Source organism: Embiotoca jacksoni, unplaced genomic scaffold, assembly GCF_022577435.1.
Source record: "Embiotoca jacksoni isolate LCO1_2020_lvr unplaced genomic scaffold, fEmbJac1.0.p SCAF_7, whole genome shotgun sequence".
In the NCBI taxonomy this organism is placed as follows: Eukaryota; Metazoa; Chordata; class Actinopteri; family Embiotocidae; genus Embiotoca; species Embiotoca jacksoni.
In genome coordinates this window covers 14460284-14482776 of record NW_027185425.1, presented here as the reverse complement: position 1 = coordinate 14482776, position 22493 = coordinate 14460284, and the positions used below count along the sequence as shown (strand labels likewise).

The following is a 22493-nucleotide window of genomic DNA, read 5'->3' as shown; positions in this document are numbered from 1 at the left end:
GTTGGGCTCCTTTTGCTTGGAGAAATTGTGCGTTTGTGTGCTGGTTGGGTGCCCATGCGTGAGCAAATCGTCTGGAATGCGGGAATGCATTCACCCCCCGAAGTTTCTGAATAAACTCCCCGTGAATGAGGTGGAGAAGAGAAGCCGACAATCACACACGCCCACAGAGACATCGACCACCCTCGGAGAAAACGAGCATGTGTTTGTATGCGAACGGAGTCATCATCTGTTTGACGCAGACACACAAATGCCATCGTGATGTTTTGATTAGAGAAGTTATTTTACTGACAGCTGATGCATAACTCCATACTGTTAACAAAGAGGGCTCAGCAGGGGCAAATATTCCCACAGAAAGCAGCGGCGTCAAGGACTAATTTCAGTTTCAAAAGCTGAATTGAACTATGAAGATAACTATGAACAAACCTTCGGTCGAAAAATACAGGAAATTGCATTTCTTTCATATGAGAGTCAAACTGCAATAGAAAACACAACCACAGGAAAAGTCTGTTAAGATCTGATTCATCTATTCTGGTTAATACTGATGTTTGGGTCCAGCTGACGGGTTGTATTTTATATCTACAATGATGTCATCTGCTTATAAAAAGTCTTTGCATCATTTCCTATATCACATGTCAACATTTTTTTTTTTTTTTTAAATGGAAAGCAAATGTAACAATTGAAATCCCTTACAGAAAACACGCCTGAGTTTCCATGTTTTCCACGTGACCACATGTATGACTCATGTTTACCACATGTTGCTACATATGATAACATTGGGGAAACATGTGGAAAAGTTTTCACATGAGCTTCATACATTACACCATGGAAATGTTTCAAAACCACGTGTTTCCTATGTGCACAATACATGTTTCACATGTGCACAATCACGTGTATGTGATCACAAGTTTTTGCAAATATGAAATTCATGTTTTTCTGTAAAGGATAATAAACTTCTCAACACTGACTCTGCCTTTTGATTTTGGTATATTATTTTTGCTGAGTAAGAAACCAAACATGTAAACTGATTACAGTTAGAATGAAAGAAAAAAGATAATGCAGACGGCACCCTTGTGAAAAGAAATGATGTCAGTGGCGGAGCATTATCTGACAATCTGTCTGTGTCAGTGTGAGCTCACGTTGAACCTGTTTGTCGGGTGTTTTTTGTGACTTCAGTTACCAGAGACAACGATCAGCGTGGGACAGTTCTCCACTACAAGTATAGTGGTCTGACAAGTCAACTGAGTCCAAAAATCATGCCCACTGTTAGCCACAGGGTCACACACACAACACACACACACACACACACACACACACACACACACACACACACACACACACACACACACACACACACTGTGGCTGTAAGGTGGAAGGAAGTGTGTGTGTGTTAAGAAACAGCAGCGAAAAAGGTAGATTCAGTGTTAGTCCTAAATTGAAGTCCTCTGTTTGTTGTCTGTCAGCAGGAAAAAACAAATCACAGCAACAAAAACAAGACCTTTCCCGACACACAACCCTCTTCTGCACACTCGTGCAATAAGCAGGAAGCCTTGAAGCTGACTCAGGTAAACTCAGCATGGGAATATTGTCACTGTGCACCTAAAGAGCTTACCGTAGGAACTAATTCACATGTACACACACACACAGGCATTCACAGACAACTACGTAACTTAACTTCAGTTTTAAACTCTGTACAACATTATCCTTTCTGAACAGATATTTTTCAAAGCTCAGGATTGGACATAAACACTTTCTGCTCTCCTCTTACCTGTTTTCAGTTTTTCTGGACGTCCAAACAGCCACAAGCCTTTTGATTTCTCCCGGCTGGGACTCGGGCTCAGGGACCGGGGTGAAGAAAACTTTCTGTGTGTCTGGACCTTCTTCTTCTGGACGCTGTTCCCCATTTTGGGGCAGTCCTGACGCCCCCTAAAGAGGGTCTACCATCTCCTCGTCCTGTGACATTACATCTGTGTTCCTCCTCTTCAGTCCCTCGCTCTCCACCATGAGGATCTAAATCAATAACGCTCTCTTGAGTCTCTGTGGTCAAATCATTCCTGCTGATTCAGCCCTGCTGACACACACACACACACACACACACACACACACACACACACACACACACACACACACACACACACACACACACACACACCACAGTACGGAAGAGCTGTGCTAAAGACCCACTGACACCATCCTTACAAGGCAAACAAGCTCCAGCTCTGATGATGCTATCATAAATGAAGATCCAGCGAGCAAAAATAAATAAATCACACACAAATCGGTCCTGTTTTCCGAGCTGACAGTTATGTACATCCAGCCACTGAAGCAACGGCAACATCCGAAACTGACAAGCTCAAGTGTGTGAGTGTGACTGTGTGCACATGTGCCCCTCCCACTCTCTGCCTCTGACATCGCTGTGCTTCCAGGCTGAGCGTTCGCACAGCTGAGGATTGTCAGTGTAAGAGAGGGGAGAAAACACACACACACACACACACACACACACACACACACACACACACACACACACACACACACACACACACACACACACACACACACACACTTCTCTCCATCATATAGAGCATCAGATTTGATCTCATGGATAATGGCACCTCCCCTAATTCTCTCTTATATTGAGCAGTGATCAGTTGCTACTATTGCAAACCATTGTAAGCACAGCTGACTAACCCTGTCACAGTCACACACACACACACACACGCACACACACACACACACACCACACACACACACACACACACACACACACACACACACACACACACACACACACACACACACACATACACACACACACATACATACGCAGGCAGCTGCTGACAGGAAGACAGCAGTATATCAGTGGTGCTTATACTCAGGAATGAGTAACAAAAATAGGTAATATATACTGCGATAAAAGCAATAGAGAAGACTATAAACAGCAATGGCATGCTTAATAATTCAACTGGTCTTGACAAGGTGCAGCTCTCCTATCTGGCACCTTTTGAAATTCCTTAAAGCGCAAACACACTTGTGAATTTACACATGCCGTCACCGGTAAAGATAAAAACTAGAAAGGGCAGGATTTGTGGCCGCTGACCGGTCAGGCAGATCAAAGTTGGTTGTGAGATGAGAACATTCCAGCTATGTGTTAAAGGAAATACAGATGCAGAACCAGATGGGTGAGTTAGAGAAAGAGAGATGAGGATGTGGAGTTCACGAGGAACAACATGAGTACAACCTCGTACAAGCCCCCCTTCCTTATTCCTTCTTTCTATTTCCCTCCGCCTTGTCCCTCTATCTCTATTAATGAACATACTGCATGTGACAGTGCTGAAGAATCTCTCAATACTATGAGGATTTGTCAGGGTATGTCCCAGAGTGATGATGTCATGACCTTTGCCGTCACTAAAAGGCAGTGACAACACGTCACGAGCTCATGGATCGATAGCAGTCATCCCGAACGAGGTCAGAGAGACGGAGATACATGTAACTGAGATTCCTCGTTCGGAACAAAATGGAAGAGGAGGAGGAAGGGTGAGTGACGATGAAGAGCAATAGAATGAAACCACACACTCCTCATCATCGTCGCCATGCTCACGTTTTCTCCCACCCCTCGTCTGATGTGTAGGGAACTGCAGGAAGATAAAAAGCCTCCAATAAAAAGCAGATTTACTGACTGGTGGATCGGTGGGGGGAGTGGTGTTGAAGTGAGAGCTGTAAAAAGAATTTACAATCCCTCTCTTTTTCTGTTTTTTTCACAAGAGGAGGAATCGATTTGAATCTGAAGAGCAGGAGGATTAACTATGAATGCTTGCAGCATGTCTGTTAAAATGTATCTGCATGAGAGGAAGAGAAAAAGAAAAGATGCTGTGTGTATGATATCACTCACGCTCCCCAGCGCAGTGTAAAGTGATCTGCAATAAAACGCTCAGAAAGACATGCTGCCTCCTAATGCAGTCCCAACAGAACCACACCCAGCACATTTGTACTGGTAGAGTACCACGAGCACACTATCTCGTCTATCATAGAGCTATGTGAGAGTGGACTTTGTGCGTGTGTGTGTGTGTGTGTGTGTGTGTGTGTGTGTGTGTGTGTGTGTGTGTGTGTGTGTGCTCTGTACCCTGCCTTCACCTACGAACTGGAAAACATTGTGGGGAAACATGCCCCAGATACATTTAAATATGAGCGTGATCAAAGTGCGCGTCATTGTCGGGAGAGATTGTAGGTTTTGACAGATAGAGCGAGCTCAACGGAGAGCAGAGAGAATCAGTTTGTGGGTGTGTGTTTGTCTGCATGTGCAAGTGTGTACATTAAAGGATGTTTGTATAGAGGAATGTCGTTGCCAGGGAAAGCAGTTGTCAGGGTGACCATCACCAGGGTCTCGAAACAGGAGTAGGGAATCTACCTTTCTGAATGTCACTTTTCAAATTTGCATGTGTGTGTGTGTGTGTGTGTGTGTGTGTGTGTGTGTGTGTGTGTGTGTGTGTGTGTGTGTGTGTGTATCTGAGAAGAGGGAGCTCACCGACCACGACCTGAATAAGAACATTTGTGAAAAAAAAAGTTGCGAACTGAAAGACTGGCAGTCCCTACATATTCTCTTGTACTGTATGACCTTGATCGTGTCTATTCACCTTGGTCTGAGCCTTTTACAATCAAATCCTCACATTCATTAAATCTGCTAACATCAGCCTAGTGCTCCCATCTTGTGGCAAGGATCTGCTATCACTATAAAAACCCTCAGGACAAACAGTACCAGTGATGCAAAGCACTCAACCCACCAATAAAATTCCCTTTAGAAACGCATACCTACAAGAGCAACAGTCTCAGATATGGACCAGGCTAAAGCAGATGCGTTGATAGACATGTAAATGTGTGCCATCTATAGGCAAGAAAAGAAAAGAGTGGTACAATCATAGACTGTATATAAAAGTGGTCGTCGCTTCAGGGTCTACAAAGTGAAGCCAAAGCAGAAGTGCCACTACAGGCTGGCTCCAAAAACCTCTGGCTCCATAGACTCCTATTCAACTTCTCTCATGAAACACAAAGTCATTGTAGGCCTCAAAGAGCGGCTATCAGTCAGATTGACTCAGATTCACCGCTCGCTCCTCTCCAGCTTGTCCAAATATGCTCACTTCTGGCTCCAGAATACCAAAATGGCGACTGATGAAATGCCAAACTCAAGGTTTCAGAACAGTTCATGAACCAGTGGATGATGTCACAGTTGGTAGCGCTTGGGTGCAACTGCAGTTTTTCTCTTTGGTAGAGCTGCTGTTATCGTGAGTGTGTTTGAGTTGTTGTCCAGCAAAATGAAAAGACTTTGCTTAACTTAGCATATTTTCTGCTGTTCTAAATGTCGCTTGTCTCTCTTGTCTGATGATTAAATGCCTGAAAAGGTTCATCTCTTAAGCCTTTAAACCCAATGTTTGAATGAAGTGATTTTGTTCCTTTGTTATTCATAATTGTGAAAGTTAGCAGTTAAGACAGATGTTTACTTCAAAACTTACACACATACACGCAGCAGCTATAAGAAGAAAATACTGCAGTTCTGAAGATCATAGCCTGCAAGTGTTAAAACTGCTGCAGTTAACAATTTGAGACTTGCGATGATTAGTCTTTGAACCCGATCAAAAGAAAATTAATCTGGACCTATTTTGATAATTACTGTTGTTTTAATCATACATCATTTTTTGAGTAAGGAAATGTACCAATAACGGCCTCTCAGATATGACATTTCTAATACATAAATTATATCAAGCCTTTAAACATTTACATTTATAGACTCTGGGAAACTGGGATGGGCATTTCTTTACTTAATAGCACCCCTAATTAGTTTCTTTGCTGGCCGGTGGTGACATTTCCATATGTACATTTACAAGTCTAAAGTGCTGCTGCTGCAGTGACTTTTCTTTTGCTGTTGGGCAAAAGCATGCAGACAACACAGGTCCTGAGGACAATCTGCAGCCGGCTAAATATAAGTGCCCGAGCTTCAGAGTCTGTGAGGCCACAAGAGATGTAGCCGGGAAGCAAACTTTACTGAAGACTGACTGGATTCCTGAGTCGCTTTCTCATCATCTCATTTATTCTTCTCTTTACAGAGGAAAAAAAAAGTCTGAAAAAGTCAGACAGAGAAAGCACGCAGCTGGATCAGGTAAACAGCGTTCAACAGGTGTATCTATTACAACACATTACGTAACAGGAACACACACACACACACACACACACAGAGTCTTGAGGGTAAATCAGTTGTATATCCCTGTGTATATAGACTCCCACTCCCTCAGTCCCCTGTTGATGTCTTCCAGATGCTTCCCTGCCACATCAAACACACTTCATGTCCGACAAAACAATCTTTTATTCCATAAACAGAACCTCTGGAAAAAAGCGGGAGTAATTTTAGTAACCTCTTCCTACATACAGTGCATGTAAGTGTCTATGATAAAGACGTTTTTAAAGAATGATGCGTCCTTTAACCATATTTCTTATGGAAATGCATTAAAAATGACTAAAATAAGATATAATGCCCTATTAGCTAAAATAAATATGATAAAACACTATCATAAATGGTAATGGGGACAAACAAACACAGGTCATCTCATGGGTTGAGCTGGGATGTATCATCATGTAGTTGACAGTAAACCTGATAAACATAAACAGTGGGATGTTGAGACTCTTATTTATATGTTGTCTGTTTACTCTGCCGCTCTGCTGCAGTTCACCTCTGCACGCCACTCCTCCATATATCCTCACATTAAACGTGACCTGAAAGACGATTAATGTTTCATTCCGACATCACAGTCAGGACCCTATTGTTGCCTCGCGGTATTGCTGCCACGGCGACATGCTCCTCACAATGCCGTTGCCCGGGAGACGTTTACCTCACAGACGTGGCTGTAGGTCCGCGGTGATGGATGAGGGCTGCAGGTATCTGCTTACCCAGGTGAAATTACCTGCGAGCTGATGTTCGCAGGGGACGTGGCGGGGTTGCATTAAACTTTCACACTCCTCCCTTCGCCCTCCACTCACCGCCTCCATCCTGTCACGCTGGATTAAAGTGGCCCTGAGTTGTGGCCTGTAATAAAGCAGAGGCTGTATACAATGTTCTCTATGTAATGAGATGTTTGCTCTTCAATTACTCTGCTTTGGTCTGTAATCTACGTTGTAGTTTGTGAATCTACACACCCAGACTGTGTTTTGTGATGTGGCAGCCGCACACACACTCTCAGACCTACACAAACCCATGCAGATAGAGAAAACCAAGCAAAGAATGGGATCCATTACAAACAGATTTACAAGGCCTTCACTTGTGACAGTAAAAAGCGTTCTCATACAGACACACACACACACACACACACACACACACACACACACACACACACACACACACACACACACACACACACACACGGCTTTACTGATGCAGAAAACAATGACTACACACACACATGTGGAATCCTAGGGATTGTGCAGAATGACCTCACTGCTCAAAGCCAAAGATGGGCTGCGCTGGACAAAGCAGGTAGTTGCGGGGGGCTCTGTACACCCTTGTGTGTGTGTTTGTGTGTGTGGAGGTGATGTAATGAATGTTGGCGCTGGCTTGGCGCCGCCCTAAGCCCGGCAATATGCTGCTGACACACACACACACACGCAAACAGAAGATACCCTCTGATACAGGGTAGCACTCGGTCGCACACCCTCGCATGCAGCGCTGCAGACGTCCACTCACGACTGTAAACACACGCTGATTACACAATAATAAGCAGTGGTGACCAACACACCCACAGTGGTGCTGAATAGAGGGTGTTAGGCAATCTGAGAGAAAAATCAAAAACAGTAATATGCAGTAATGAATACACTGAGAAACTGCAAGAACCTGTGAGAGGGAGTGAGAGGTGTGTGTGTGTGTGTGTGTGTGTGTGTGTGTGTGTGTGTGTGTATGTGTGTGTGTGTGTGTGTGTGTGTGTGTGTGTGTGTGCTGAGAAGTCGCTCTAATTAAAAAAGCATTGAGAGAGTGTTCCCTAAGAGTCCTCTCAAGGCTGAATAGGGCTTTGTGATTCGTTGTAATCTCTCCTCTACATCGCATAACTCTAGGCCCAATCTGGCATCCAGGCTGCCACGCACGCTCACATGCATGCTCACAGGCACTGACACACACACACACACACACACACACACACACACACACACACACACACACACACACACACACACTGCTCTGATACACGGCTCCCAGGAATTCAGCACATCAAAGACTGTTATTTCTCTTTTTTATAGAAGGAGAATCTCTATAAAATATAGCCGGCAGTCAGTGGTGGACGGCAGAGCTCTGGATCACAGAGGAGCAGATCTGAGCCAGTTATGCAGGGATGACACGGCCAATGTAAACCCACCGACAAAGGCACATTACAGTCAACAGCTACATGGAAGTAAACCAGTAGGGGACATAATAAAAGATGCTGACAGCAGGTTTATCACGAGGAAACAGGAAGGTGCCGTGGATCATCAAAGAAAAAGGAAAATTAATTAAATCTTGTCCACATACTGCAAGACTTTTATTTTAATTTTATTTATTTTAATTTTAGTCGCAGAGAGATCGTGAAGTGCTAATGCTTCGTCTAACTTCTAGACAATTAACTTTTTTTATTTTGTAAATGGAGAAAAGGTCAAAGTAACTTGTGCAACATCCTCTATCATACATACTAAAGCCATGTAAGATGGACGGGGGGGGGGGGGGGGGGTCTTATGTCAAATGAGGATGGAAATGTGTGTACTTGCGTGTGCAGAAACTACAGTGTGTTTGCGTGTGTGTTTGTGTGACACTTTTCTTGGTAGAGACTCATTGTTTGTCTCCTCAGGTTGATGAAGTCGCCCAGCAGGTTCAGAAAGAATGAACTGCTGTGGCGACATAATAAAGGTGCAATGCGCCAATTATTTACTGGCGGGAGAAAAAAAGGCCCTCCTCACTTTCTCTGTGGTTCCAAACAAAACAAGACGGTCCAAAACTAACAATGTGCTCATACACACACAGACACAGGTGAGACAGAAAGCACTGGCAGTTCATGTTTGTGAAACGGTATGATTGTTCCTTTTGTTAGAATAAGAGCCGAACCATCTTCTGTGGATGACATCATGCAGTTCATATAAACAGCTGCTTTGGAATATTCTGAGCATGAACACAAAACAGGAAACGTCATGTTGTCTACTTTCCAATTTCTGCTCTTCTAGATGTCACAGATGTTTTACTTTCAAAATCAAACTTTCATCTGACAGGATTCACCTGTAGTCAGTCTCCATCCTCTCAAGTCAACAGACCAACTAAAACAACAGTGACAAAAACACCAAATAAAGGCAAAAGCAGTAACTGGTCATTAACAGCACCTATTATGCTGTGAAACAATGACAGAACTGCTGGCCTAGCTGGGTGTTCATGACTATGTGCTTCTTGTTGTACTTCACACAAGTCCTCTTTAGTCTTAAAATGGAAAAATCACAGACACAAAATGCCAAAAGAATATGGTTCCCACACATTCTTCACATCAGCCTTTGACCACATCCTCTGCAGGGGAATTATTAGCACTACCACTGGTTAATCTTTGGTTTCAAATGGAGTCACTGTCTGTTACCCATCCAGTATTCCCAGCTCTCTATAGACCTTAACAGGACCACATCGTAAGGCATAATAAGGGATCATGGATGTCCCTTTTAGGCAGAACAAGTACAAAAAACCACAAAGGAAACAGACCAGAAAAGTTTGAAAGACTGTGAATCTGGATTTCCAAGGGATACTACAGTATCACATGCACAATGACAGAAGAGAAAGGGATGGGTTTAGAGGTGGAACAAAAACAGGAAGTGGGGACTGTGGGTAATCTCTGTGCTGCCGACCAAGCAAACGCATCAGTAAACAGAAAAGGGGATTAAACTCCTGTTTTTGTGTGTGTCACTTTTGCCAAGTTATAAAAGTACAGACTGATGTCCTGATGATAACAAAATCTTTCTTAACTTTCCATCTTAATCCAAAAGTCAACACATTCCTCGGAAGCATGTCACGACCCACAGGCTGTGGTCATGACAGATGAAATTACACCAAACCAGTGTGGCTAAAATAACGCTGGTCCTCAACCAACCTTAACCTTGACGAGGAAACACAAGTTTTCATTCATTCAGGAACTGCTGCTGTCCCTGCCTACAAAATGTTGAGCAATTAATTGTATGTTTTCTTAAGTTTCTTTTACATCTTGAGTGTTTTTTTGGTTGGTTTTTTTGCCAATTGGGGGAAGTGTAACAAATTGCAAAAACAACACAAACATCAATATTTTAAGGTTGTTATGGAGAACATCTTAGGTAACACTTGCACAGTTAAACATTCAGCAGACACGGAGCAACATTAGCATCCTTTTGAAGTTGTGTTTCTGAAATTGGTAAATTGGAGCTCCTTTTATCTCTATTTATGTCTCCACCAACTCATGAGGGAAATATTTGGCTCTTAACTGGTTCTTGTTCTGTAAATGCTCCAATATGTTCACCTAATTGCAAACTACTATGTATAGCTCTCCTATTTGGTGCTGTGGAAATTGCGAACAGTGAGGTGTGAGGTTTCTTCTGAAAACAACTAGCTGCTTAAAAAATGGGGTTCATTAGAGCGGGGAGAGTGAAAGAAAACAGTAAAAGTTGCAGGCCATTAAACCAAAACAATGAGCTGAAAAAAAACATAAAACGCTTGATAGAGTTGAAGAGAACTGCATCATGGAGAGGTAATTCTTTGTGGGTTCATCACTAAAAGCAACAAATTTAACATGACAAGCATCATTTGATCCATTGTTACTGCAAATATATTGATCTGTGCAGTATTAATGATATCACATGGTTCAGATTTAGCCTTAAAGCTTCCCTCCCTTTGTTCTTTTTGCTCCAAAAGTTGTATGTTTGAGCTCCACTGTAGAATGTTATATGTGCACAGTTTAAAACTAGAAGGCTGTTGTTTTTTTTTACATATATTTGAGTGCAAAGTTTCTCTGTGCCCATTGAAAATCTGATTTTATGGGGCGTGACTATAAGCAGGATTTGTGACATCACAAATTGTTGGGAAGCTGATCCTGGTCCAATATTTAACTTGTACAAGTATTATGAGGAAACTTCAAGACTCCAGTGCTCACACACTGACAATGGACTTAACAGAGAATTATAAGACATCTTGTGTTGAGCAGTTAAACATTAGAAATGAAGTGTGTTTGCATATATTACATGTTTTCAGGAATTTGTGATGAGGGAGAAGGAGTAGATGTCATTTTAATAATTTTTATAAAATTATCACTTTTTTGAGGAAAAACCATATCAAGCACAAATTATCATTCAAAGTAGAGTATTTTAGATACAAGAGGGGATCTTTAAATAGGCCTTTTTCACTTTCATAAATACTGACAAATGAGAAATTCTATTTTTGCTGAATTTTATGAGGACACTGAGTCTCTTATACTTAAATATTACCCTTAAACATTCTCTCATTATTTGTTATTGAACACTCAAATCTTAACAAAGCTTCATGGTCAAAAAATACTGTAAATGTGAAAAATAATTGAAATTTTAAGGCTTTAAAATTTGTAAAAGTTTAATTATCTTGTCACTAAAGATTCTTTGATCGCCTTGTCACTGCATTGATGCATCAGCTGAACACCTCAACTAAAGAAGGTTAAGTGTAACATCATGGCCTACTCACCTTTTGTAGGGTCATGGTTCTGAAGTCCCAGCTTGGCATCTGTCCCTCCAGTACCAGTGCGGTTCAGCCCATTGCCAATGCTCTTCTTCCTCCGGCTCCCCTTTAACCAGCTGAAGGCCTGTCCAAAGGAGCTTCCTGGCTTCCTCTGCCCACGCTGAGCCCTCGCCTCGCGGGCTAAGATCTCAGTGATGTCCCTGGGCACCAGGTCACCTGTAGACCTCCTCCGGGACATCCTGGAGGTCGGTCCTGGACACTAAGGCCCGGTACTTCTGCCTGGATCAGTATGTCCTCTGTTGGAGGTACGCCACAGGATCTGAAACCTCCGTGCTCTCCAGGGTTTGATGAACCACGCCGTCCCTCTTTGGCCTCTCTTAGTATCTCTGTTTTTCCTGCCTGTCACCACCTGGGACAACAATGAGATCAGCAGGATGAGAGAAAGAGGGCGAAAAGGGAAAGACATAAAAAAAATAGTCAGAAAAACAAAGCCAGAGGAAGGACAGAGAGGCGTGAGAAATCAGGAACAACACAAAGAAAAGGCTAGATTAAAAATAATATTTAGATTAACTGGAATCAGTCAAACTCATGCAGAGTTATTACAAATTTAAGTTATTGAAAATATAAGCAGAAAGAGAATAAAAGAAGAAACTATACCAGCCTGACTTTTAACAGAATATTAAGAGCATTCCCACATTGTCCTACTAAAGTTTTCCCGTCATTTGTCCGCCCCCGATCTCCCTTTTCTATTCCCTCATTTTTGTGCATGCCGTGGCCCCAGGGAGGAGAGCTAGACCTCTGCAGCGTCTGTGTGTACGCATGTGTGTGTGTGTGTGCATGCATGCGTACCATGTGGTTCACATCAGCAGAAAAGAGTGTATAGGTGAGTGAGAGAAGAGAAAGAAGCTCAATTCAATAAAACCAAAAATGAAAAAACTTTAAAAGAATACTTCTTACTTCACAAAGACGTTCACACAAACAACAGTTAACTACACACACATGCTCCCTCCACATGTTGTCACCTTAAATAATACAAAGTTCCTGCTGTAAAATAGTCAGACCTGACATGACTATACAACTTACTCAGCGAGCGCGCTGTCCTCTCCTCCGCTCCCCTCTCTTCTCTCAGCCTGAGAACAGCCTCACAGAGTGAGTGTGTGTGTGTGTGTGTGTGTGTGTGTGTGTGTGTCTGTGTGTGTTTAGCAGGGTGAATGAAGCTCCATGCTCTCTGAACAGCACGTCCCTCCCTCTGTATGAGAGCCAGCCTCTCCTCCACCCTCTTACAGTGCTGTTAGGAGTTAGCCGGTTCCAGCGCTGGCTGCTTCTCTTCCCCTTCCATCCAGCTGGGGCTTTAGCATTTTAGTGTCAGTGTTGAGACTTTTACTTGAGCTGCATGGGTAGTTTCTTGTCCCGCAGTTGGATTTCCTTTTGTCTTTTCTCCCCGCCTTCTTCATGGGGATCAGGTGTAGACATCCCAGACTCCCTCAGGAGGGGAACCCCTGGGCAATGATCCACTGTGGCAGCTATAGTAAAGAAAAAACACTCCTTAGACCAGTGTAGTCACAGATAAATCACTCCATAACCGACGGGAAATCTGGCATAACTCTGGTGCAGCTTTCTCACACAGACGGAATTAATTTTTTTTGAATAACGAAATCTGATGACATAGCTTCCTGTGAAACAACTGATCGGTCCAGTGTTGGAAGGTTGCTTGGCAAAGATGAAGAAATTCAGCTGTTTTTTGCAGATAAGAGGAGGTGGCTCTTCCCTGTCGCTGTGTGGCCAGGTGGAAACCCAACACCCCCTGTTAAATGCAACACACAAATAATTAGGCAGACCGGTAGGGCAAGTCACAAGGGGGCAGTTACCTTTAAGTCATGTTCAGTTGTGCTCCCCCTGAACATGAAACCTCTGCCACTGAAATCTGACCGGAGGTTCAAATTGCACTGATGTGGGGAACGAGACAGGCTGACATCACTGCATCTGGCTGGGTAGCTGGGTGGGTGGCTGGGTGAGGGTGATAGGGGGAGACATTTGTCAGAAGTGGGTGGAGTACATATAATTGTGCATGTGTGTTGTGAGACTGGCTCATCTGGTTTAAATGTGGTGGAGGAGTGTGGGGAAGTTGGAGGACAGGGGTTGGAGGTGGAGGAGGGGACGGTGTCGCAGCCTTGGGGGAACAGACTGAGACACAAGTGTGACTATACAATGCAATTTTTCCATTAGCAACACAGGGCTCCATTATACTTATAGTGTAATCAATGTTAAATGAACAGCCCAATATTTTATGATCATTGAAATTAGAGCCTGACTGATGCTGGCTCTTTGAGGCCGATACTGATATTGATATTAGGGATAACAAAAACAAAGATCTATATTGGATAATTTTCTTTTAATAAAATACTGCAAATATAGTATATTAAAATAATTTTTTTTGCAATTAGCCCTAAAATATCAAACTTTTGACACTTGTGATGGAGATATCTGAACTTCATTAAAACAGTAAACTTCACTGGGAATTTAGTAATCATGAATAATTATCCTTAAAAAACACAAACAGAACAAGTTATAATTTACCTCAAGCTGCATTATGTTCTTTAAAAAAAAAAAAGTTTTCATATTGCCACGTGTCACAGACATATACGCCGATACCAATATATCTGTGCTAGGCAAATATCAGCTGATAAAATTTGGATGGCAGATTTGTTGTTCGGGCTCCAATTCCAATTTCTATACCAAAAGAATGTAGACTGAAAATGTATGTTATTATTAAGAAATTAATATCTGTGAAAACCCCCAAACTCTTCCCTCTGGTAAACCCTTTAACAGAAGATTGTAACACAAACAACCAACAACTTGTTAGTTAAAGAAAAGATCCAACAGAAATATAAGAGAATAGGTAAGACTGGATATCCCCATGAAAAATACAGGTACAATAGTGCTGCTGGAGTTTTAGCAAAGCATAGAATAGCATAGAAAACAATATAATGCACCTGGTTTAACAACACCACAGAATTTTTTTTATAGTCAGTTTTCCAGCGATCAAAGACAGTCACAATGCCTCTTCATCCTCTAAGACAAGACTACTTATTATTGGTAGGTAAAAATGAATTTCACACACATACACATTCAGCATATGTGAGAATAAATTCCTTATATACGGCACATGTGATTTAAATTCAATGTCTTTTTCATAAGGTCTACCTCATGTATAGTCTAGCAGTGAATTGTGGGTCCTTGACTTCATTTAGCTCCTGAGATGAGGCAGCCAAATTACCTGTCTGTTGGGATCCTTGGGCTATTTCTGCCACAGCACCGAAGCGTATCACTGTCAGTCAGGTTTAAAAAAAAAAAAAGACACACAAAAAAAATTCATAGAACATATGGTTCCCATATGTTCCGACTTTAATAGCCATCATCCCTCAAGTCGATCATACACTGTCAGCACGAGTCAGCAGCCTCTTGCCATATATCTCATGAGAAAGCAGAATGGAAAATCGTAAGGATCGTCTACAGCCTTGAGGGAATTAATACATATGGAGTGAATTTGTTAAATACACTGTGTCCATTGTGTCACATTTACATCGGGTGAAAGATCCCCTTTGTCTCCCATCTAAAATAATTAAAAGTTAATTAGCTTTTCCAAAATCGGACCTATTGGCCGATTATTAATGTGAGATAATTCATGATGTCTGTGTGCGATGATGTTTTTGTCAAGTTGTGTATGTGTGTGTGTGAGACTGAGAGAGGTGAGGGGATCCATACTGTACAGTATGTGTGTACACTTGTGTTGGGAGGGGTTCGTCTGAGTCATAGTCTAGTTCACTCATGCCCAACAGATTGAAATGTTTCAACGTTTCCATGGCGATACGAGAGAAAACAGCCACCCTCAGTATGTCTGCAAGGGAGCTGTAGAGATCCTGTGTGAATGTATGTGTGTGTGTGCGTGCGTGCGTGTGTGTGTGTGTGTGTGTGTGTGTGTGTGTGTGTGTGTGTGTGTGTGTGTGTGTGTGTGTACAAAATCATTAACCACCAGAACACTATGAGCCTTCTGGGGAATGTATCACCAATCCTCCCTTCGTCTGTTTCCCTTTGTTTCTCTCCTTGTAACTGTTGTAGTGACATTTGCTGGTTATTTCTATTCAACAATATCCTTAATCCTGCAAAAGAAAAATTACATCTTAATACTTTTGTATGGGAAATGTACAATATTAGTACAGTATATAGGCAATATGACAATTGAGCAAGTTTTGGAATACGACTTTGAAGTAGATGCCAAGAATTTTGTTTTGTCAAACCTTTTTATAAATCGAAATGATAAAACAATATGAATACATGAGTTATATTGAATACTATATGCAAATAAAACACAACCCCTGCCCAAAACAAGTCCAAACTGTCAAAAGTCTACAATAAGCCTATTGCCTCAGCGATGGTGATACACAGTGGACAAAATTGACAAGTATATGCATATTACTTAGATGTTGCAATGCTTTGAGCTAATGTCTGCAGGTTAGCTTCTTCACAATGATAATGCTAACATGCAGACACACCATTATCACCTATTTCTGGTATTACACCATACAAATTCCCTGTGTAAATATATGAGTCTGGCCATTGGGAATTGTTTCCAGTAGTTGCATCTTAATGGGTGCAGACCTCATGTAAATTTTGAAACTACTGGAGCAGCCATTAACCAATCAGTACTGACCACACCAACACTACCATCGCTGCCATTACTGGAACTACTTCAACCCTCACTGGTCGCTGACTGGTCCACCCTTCATAGGAGCTGAACAAACCTGACTATAATGGGAAATGGTCTGCGTTTATACAGCGCCTTTTTACCTTAGCTATCTCAAAGGGCTTTGGCTTCCACTCAACAATTCACAAACACATTCACAACCTGTTCACACACCAAATGGCAGCAGGGTGCTCGCCTGCCATTGGATGCAACTTGGGGTTCAGTGCCAAGTGTCGGTCAAGGACACCTCACCATGTTGACAGGAGCAACCATGGATTTAACCACTTATAATTAGTGGGAAACTAGCTCTACCATCTGAAGCTGAGGGCAATAGTCGCCGGGTTAGTGTTCACCATCTTTCACCAATAACTGTTGAGATATTTCAGACTGGACCGTGATAGACAGACTAATGAACACTACCTCCATATCAGTAAAACTGCTAGTGTGGCTAAGAATCAACAAATAAAATCACTTTCAAGAAAAACTCAAACAATCTCAGGTAAAAGGATAGAAAACTCAGTGTAAACAGTTTGAGTTTGTAGGTCTGGCAGTAAATACCATCATAGGACCCAGCCCTAAATAGGCTATTAAATTATAGCTCTAAAATGACTTGGGTAGCTTGAATTTATACATCATAAGGTAATGCCAGCCCTAAAAGCTACATTCAGATTGTTTTTTATTGTACAATTATAATATTTGTGTCACTATAATGGAGTGCAAGGATACAGTCAAGTTAAGGAACAACGTCCCAACACCTTGTTCAAGGACATTTGAGACTGACCAGCCACACAGTACCATAAACTGACATGATCAGACAGTACTAACAGAGTAATGACAGCAATAAGAACTTTCTGTCAGTGACCTGTGTGCATGTGTGTGAGTTAGATGTGACTGAAAGGAGGCTGCAGGCAGGAAATCCATACTGCCGGTGGGGATAAGCCCAGCTCTCTCGGACCAGCATTATCATTCCCAACCTGCTATTGTCCTGCGACAGACGCATTCTTTCTGCGCCGACTGCTTCTGTCTGTCCCCTTCTCAAACAAAAGCTCACAGCACTGTAACTACAATAAAAAACACACCAAAATATGTCTAAACTGCACTAATTTAACGCATGAATGCACGCTTATCGTCTAGCAATGCATTTCTAAGAACTGACGAATCGTCAAAAGCTCCAACAAAAGAGCAAAAATACATTCTGCAGTCTGTTATTTATAACATAAACTGGCTGAGAGGATGGGAGGGGTGGAAAGGGAGGTAAGAGGGAAAAAGAAACGAGGCCAGAGAGAAAATTATGGCATGTAATAATAGTTTCAGAGAACGGAGAGAGGTTCCAGGTTGATACTCAGCTGTGAAACACACAGAGGGGATTCCTCTGTGCAACAGAGACAGCTTTGTCTCACTGGCCTAGGACGAGAATAGAGGCTGGAGTCTCTGGTGGCAGTGAAAAAAAGGGGGGACCGAGATAGGAATGAACTAAAGTATGAACCAAGGTAGTTCAAAAGTGAATAACTGTAAAGAAAAAGACAAAGGAGGAGGTAAAAAAAAAAAAAAAAAAAAAAAAAAATAATTTAAATTCTCCGACCCCTTTGCAGTAGAGTTTTCCAGGCATGTTGCTGCTCTTCCTCCTGGACGTAGTCCCTCACTGTCCCTACCACATTCCTCTGACCTCTCTCTTATGCAAACACAAAAAGAACACATTTTATTTTGTAGGAGGGCGAGGGCGGTGTCCATTTCATTGCCTTCATAAGAAAAAAGGAGAAAGTAGATTAAATATTGTTGAGTCATGCATCAAGTGATATGATGAGGAGAGGAAAATGAAGAAAAAAAGGGTTGAACCTACTGAAAATGAAGCTGTAAGAGTAGGTTGTTATCTGCTTTACTGTGTCTCCAGGGAACAACTTTGTCCGAGAGCCAGCTGACAGAGACAGTCAGGCTGAAGGAGGGTCATTTTCTTACAAGTTGTAAGTTATATACTAAAACAAGGCAATATCTGTGAAACAGCAAGTTTTAAATTTACTCCACTCTCATTTTGAAGGACAAGTGTGTAATATATTTTTAGGAAGTTCACATGTCAGGCAGACAAATGACACAAACTACCCATAAATAGTGCAGTATGGATTGCTGTATTGTAAACTATGTTAACTGCTGTCACTATACCTCTTCTTAACCATTTCCTTGTTAGTGAGATGACAGCTGTTGCTTTGTAGCACACATTTTTATGAAACTAGAGAAACTGAACTTTTAGGTTTGATCAGTGTTCGAAAGATTTTTCTGGTGTCTGATGTTATCTACAGAAGAGGAGGAGGTGGGTAGAAATTCCATAAGTGTGTGTAACCCTGTCATACATCAGCTTTGTGACCCGTAAGCCGTTCATCAAACTTTACTGGCCCATCAGTGAGTGCGTTTGTCCTGTACGAGTTGAAGATGGCTCGTTCAGGTTGACTTGACCTTTCTTGGACCCACATACACAAACATAAATTAGATTAAAAAGAACTATAAATGTTATAAATGGTACATGACCAGCTACAGTTAATGTTGTGTTTTTACTAAAATGTGAAATAGTAAAACAGTCAGAACAAGCATACAAATCCCTGTGTGTGTGACGTTCAGAGTCAAACTGTTTTCTTGGTGGACAATCAAGTATTTCTAAGAATCTGGGAGCAGTCAGAGCCAAAGCACGCTGGCTGTGTAGCCATCTGGATGGCAATTCATACACACAAAGATACAAACACAGAGTTACATGTTTCCTCAAGTAAAAATGACACTAAAATTAGGGCTAAATATGAGATACCTTTTTATAGCTGTTCCAAACCACAGTCTGCAATTCTTTCACTTTCCTTTTAGCTACGGAGGTAAAGAAGTCAGCTGATGGCATGTTTTGCTATTTTTAACCAGCAGTGGAGAACTTTTGTTCTGCCAGTGAGAGTAATTACAAAAACACTGTCAACATGGGGTTATATTATAGACTCTGCTGTAACTTAATCCTTCACATCTGCTGCAGCTGGAAAACGGAGGATGAAATGTCACACCCACACAAAATAATACATTTCACTTTTGATAACATTTATTTTATGCCCATTTAAGTTAGCATTTTGCTAAACCAGTAGTTAGCCAGCTTCGCCAGCGTATGTCTCTGGTGGGCATGCTCTGCCAGTGACTAGTATGTAGGTCAGTATGTATTCATCTAGCTTGGTGTTATCAGACCAAAATTCACATTGTAAAGATATGGGTCTGAGTACGCTCCATAGAGAATCGTTTACCGTTGTTGCATCCTACTGGGCGTCACCATTGGGTTCATTTGAACACTGTTGGAGCAGCTTTAACTAATTGGTATACAAGACCCTACCACTGCTGCAACTACATTTGAAAAATGTGTAAGTTATTGTTTTTACCCACCGACAGTGGTCACTGACTTATCCGCCCTTCAGAGTGGCTGAGCGAATGTTAATGGAGCCGCGTTTCCAGACTGTAATGAGATTTAAGAAAACTGAAGCTGTGAGCAAAAGCCTGGTGGAGCCATGCGAGTGTTCATCCAACCAGCACGCAAATGTCTCACCAGACACCAGATTTGAAAACTCCATATACTGTGAAATACAGAGAGATTTGTTTGGCTGTGATAAGTTTAATCAGCATTGTGTGTACTTCTTCACCAAAATATCATTAAAAAAAAACCTAAAAAGAACATTTTATTCAATCTCTGGTTGCATTAACATCATTACACATCCATATACATACTGTATTGCCCACAGTATGTAGCCATTAAGTGAAATGGAGAAAGAAAACTTAGTATAAGGGAGAACTGCTCCTTTAAAAACATGACACGAAATATTTTTGAAGCAGGAATTCCTGAGGGTGTGGTCGCTGCTGGGTTGTTTGGGGCCGGACAAAAACAGGCTACAACTTTCCATCCATCCCATCCAACTATCCCTCATTCTATCTTTCTTTGTCTCTCCCTCCTTCCATTTGAACTATCTGTCTGTTTTCACTCTCACGAGGGGGTCGTTCAAACGGGGCACTGACGTCACCACCAGGAAACCTGAGGTGACCTCTGTCAATTCTTTATTAAAATAACAAAACTGGCACTCGCATAGCCTCAAATTAAGATTCAAAAACACAGCGGTGATTCTATCGAGTGTAAACATTACACAAAACAACAGGGATTAAGAGCATATTTGTGAAGTCCAAGTCTACGGACTTTGGGAGTGTAATAAATATATTTGTTAACTGTCATAAACGTTAAATGTCAAACAACTTACTTCGTTATAAGAGGACATGTCAGTATTTAATGCAGTACTTCAAACTATCATTTACTCCATCAAATGACTTAAAATATCAAACTGCAATTTCTTTAAGGAATGCAAATATACTCATACAAGTCATAGCACTAACAACACTGACTTTACATCTAAGCGGTTTATGTTTGGATTTAGAGGCGAGCTTCAGCTGAACAGAGTCCTCTTGGAGAATTTATGATATATAGTTGTGCTAAAAGTAGCACCAGTAAGAGCTAAATGCGCCTCTACTGTGGTGACATGACTAATATGTAGTTTGGTACAGTAATAGTAATTGGCACTAAAATCAAAGTACGACTGAGGCCGATGGGAATGTCTTTAGTTATGCAGGTATTTGATCAAATATTTTCCAGATTTAATTTGATTTTTTTCACCAAAACCACAAATTCGAGTCAGGGGATCATCAAAGTCAGACGGTACATTGTCATGAATTTCCATACAAATTTTTTAACAAGCCATCCAGTAGATGTTGAGATATTTCACACAGTCTGGCCAGCTCCATTAGGGACTGTCTACAGTTGTTGCATCCTAACCACTCTCGAGTTAAGTTTGAAACTATTTAAGCAACCTTTAACCACTGACCACAATATGTTGTTAGTTGTGCGTGAAAACTCACCAAGCTGTAAACAACAAATACCCTTCCCAAATGTGACTGCAAAACCATGTTGGTAAATGAGCATTATAGACGTTTTTAAATTGAATTTTAAGCATTGTCCAGGCAAGCATTGCTACAACTGTTAGCATTGCTTCATCTTGCTCTACAACCACCGCCACCATTATTGGAACTACATTTTGAAAGAAACACGACTTCAGTATCATCACACTTATCCCCCAACGGTCACTGATTGGTCCACCCCTTACCAAGTAGCTGAACGGACATTCTTGTGAACAAGGTTCTCAGATTATCAGTGAAAAAACTGAACATGTGAGCAACATGAGGGCAGAGCCAGGGTAGTATGGACCAAGATGGTGGATCCCCCGATTGATCAACAGACTGACACTTCTTTGTCTGCGCCTACACTGTCAGTGTGGTGACAAACTGCAGAAACATTTTCTAAAACAAGTGAACAACACATCTGGCTCTTGCAACACTGACTCTGCAGTCATTGCTGATACAAATCAATTCAAAGCTGTTTCATTAAGTTAGAAGAAATATCTACCCCCGTTGGCAGATGATGATTTTATTTCATTTTTGGTAAGAATTGTTTTTTCCAAAACTACTTCAAATGAATTACCTTGTTGGGAGAAATTCTACCGACCAACAACAAACCTTACATGCAAGCTGGTACGCACAGTTTTGCATGAACACAAACAGCCTCAACACTCTACTAACTATTCAAGTTCTCTCTTTAAATCTAAATACTAAAAGATCAGATCAACATCAAACTTTGTGTAGTAATCTAATTGTTGACTGCTGATTCTGTTCATAAAGCCTATCACCAATGACTGAAACCACCGTATGATCCTCACTAACTGAACACGGGTGATCTCATCTCTGTCAGCTCGTCTCATCTCTCCATATCAGCTGTCTTCATCTGCAGTGTTCCTTCATGGGAACTAGTTGCGCTTGTGCAACAGCATCAAGAAGATACACTGAACAAAATGATGAAAGGTTGATGCAATAGTGAAAATCTGGGCACTGCTCCAATGCTTTTAAATGCTGGTTATTTTCAAAACAGACTAAAACTGCTGGAAAGTGGGAGACGCCCTTACAGTTTGTATTTTAAAGAGTAGTAGGTGACTTTGAAAAGAT

The 22493-nt window shown here is 41.6% G+C and overlaps 1 protein-coding gene across 3 annotated transcripts in view; it reads right to left on the bottom strand.

The window, feature by feature from the left end:
* nhsl3 (NHS like 3) overlaps nt 1–13124 on the bottom strand; it is a 39638-nt gene extending 26514 nt beyond the window's left edge. For all 3 annotated transcript variants that reach the window (XM_069175789.1, XM_069175791.1, XM_069175790.1), the window contains exons 1-2: nt 12788–13124; nt 11711–12113 (exon numbers count right to left, since the gene is read on the bottom strand). In XM_069175789.1, the coding sequence (XP_069031890.1) occupies nt 11711–11942 (232 nt within the window). In that variant the 5' untranslated portion in view covers nt 11943–12113; nt 12788–13124. The remainder of the gene's footprint in view (nt 1–11710; nt 12114–12787) is intronic.
* Between the last annotated feature and the right edge of the window lie 9369 nt (nt 13125–22493).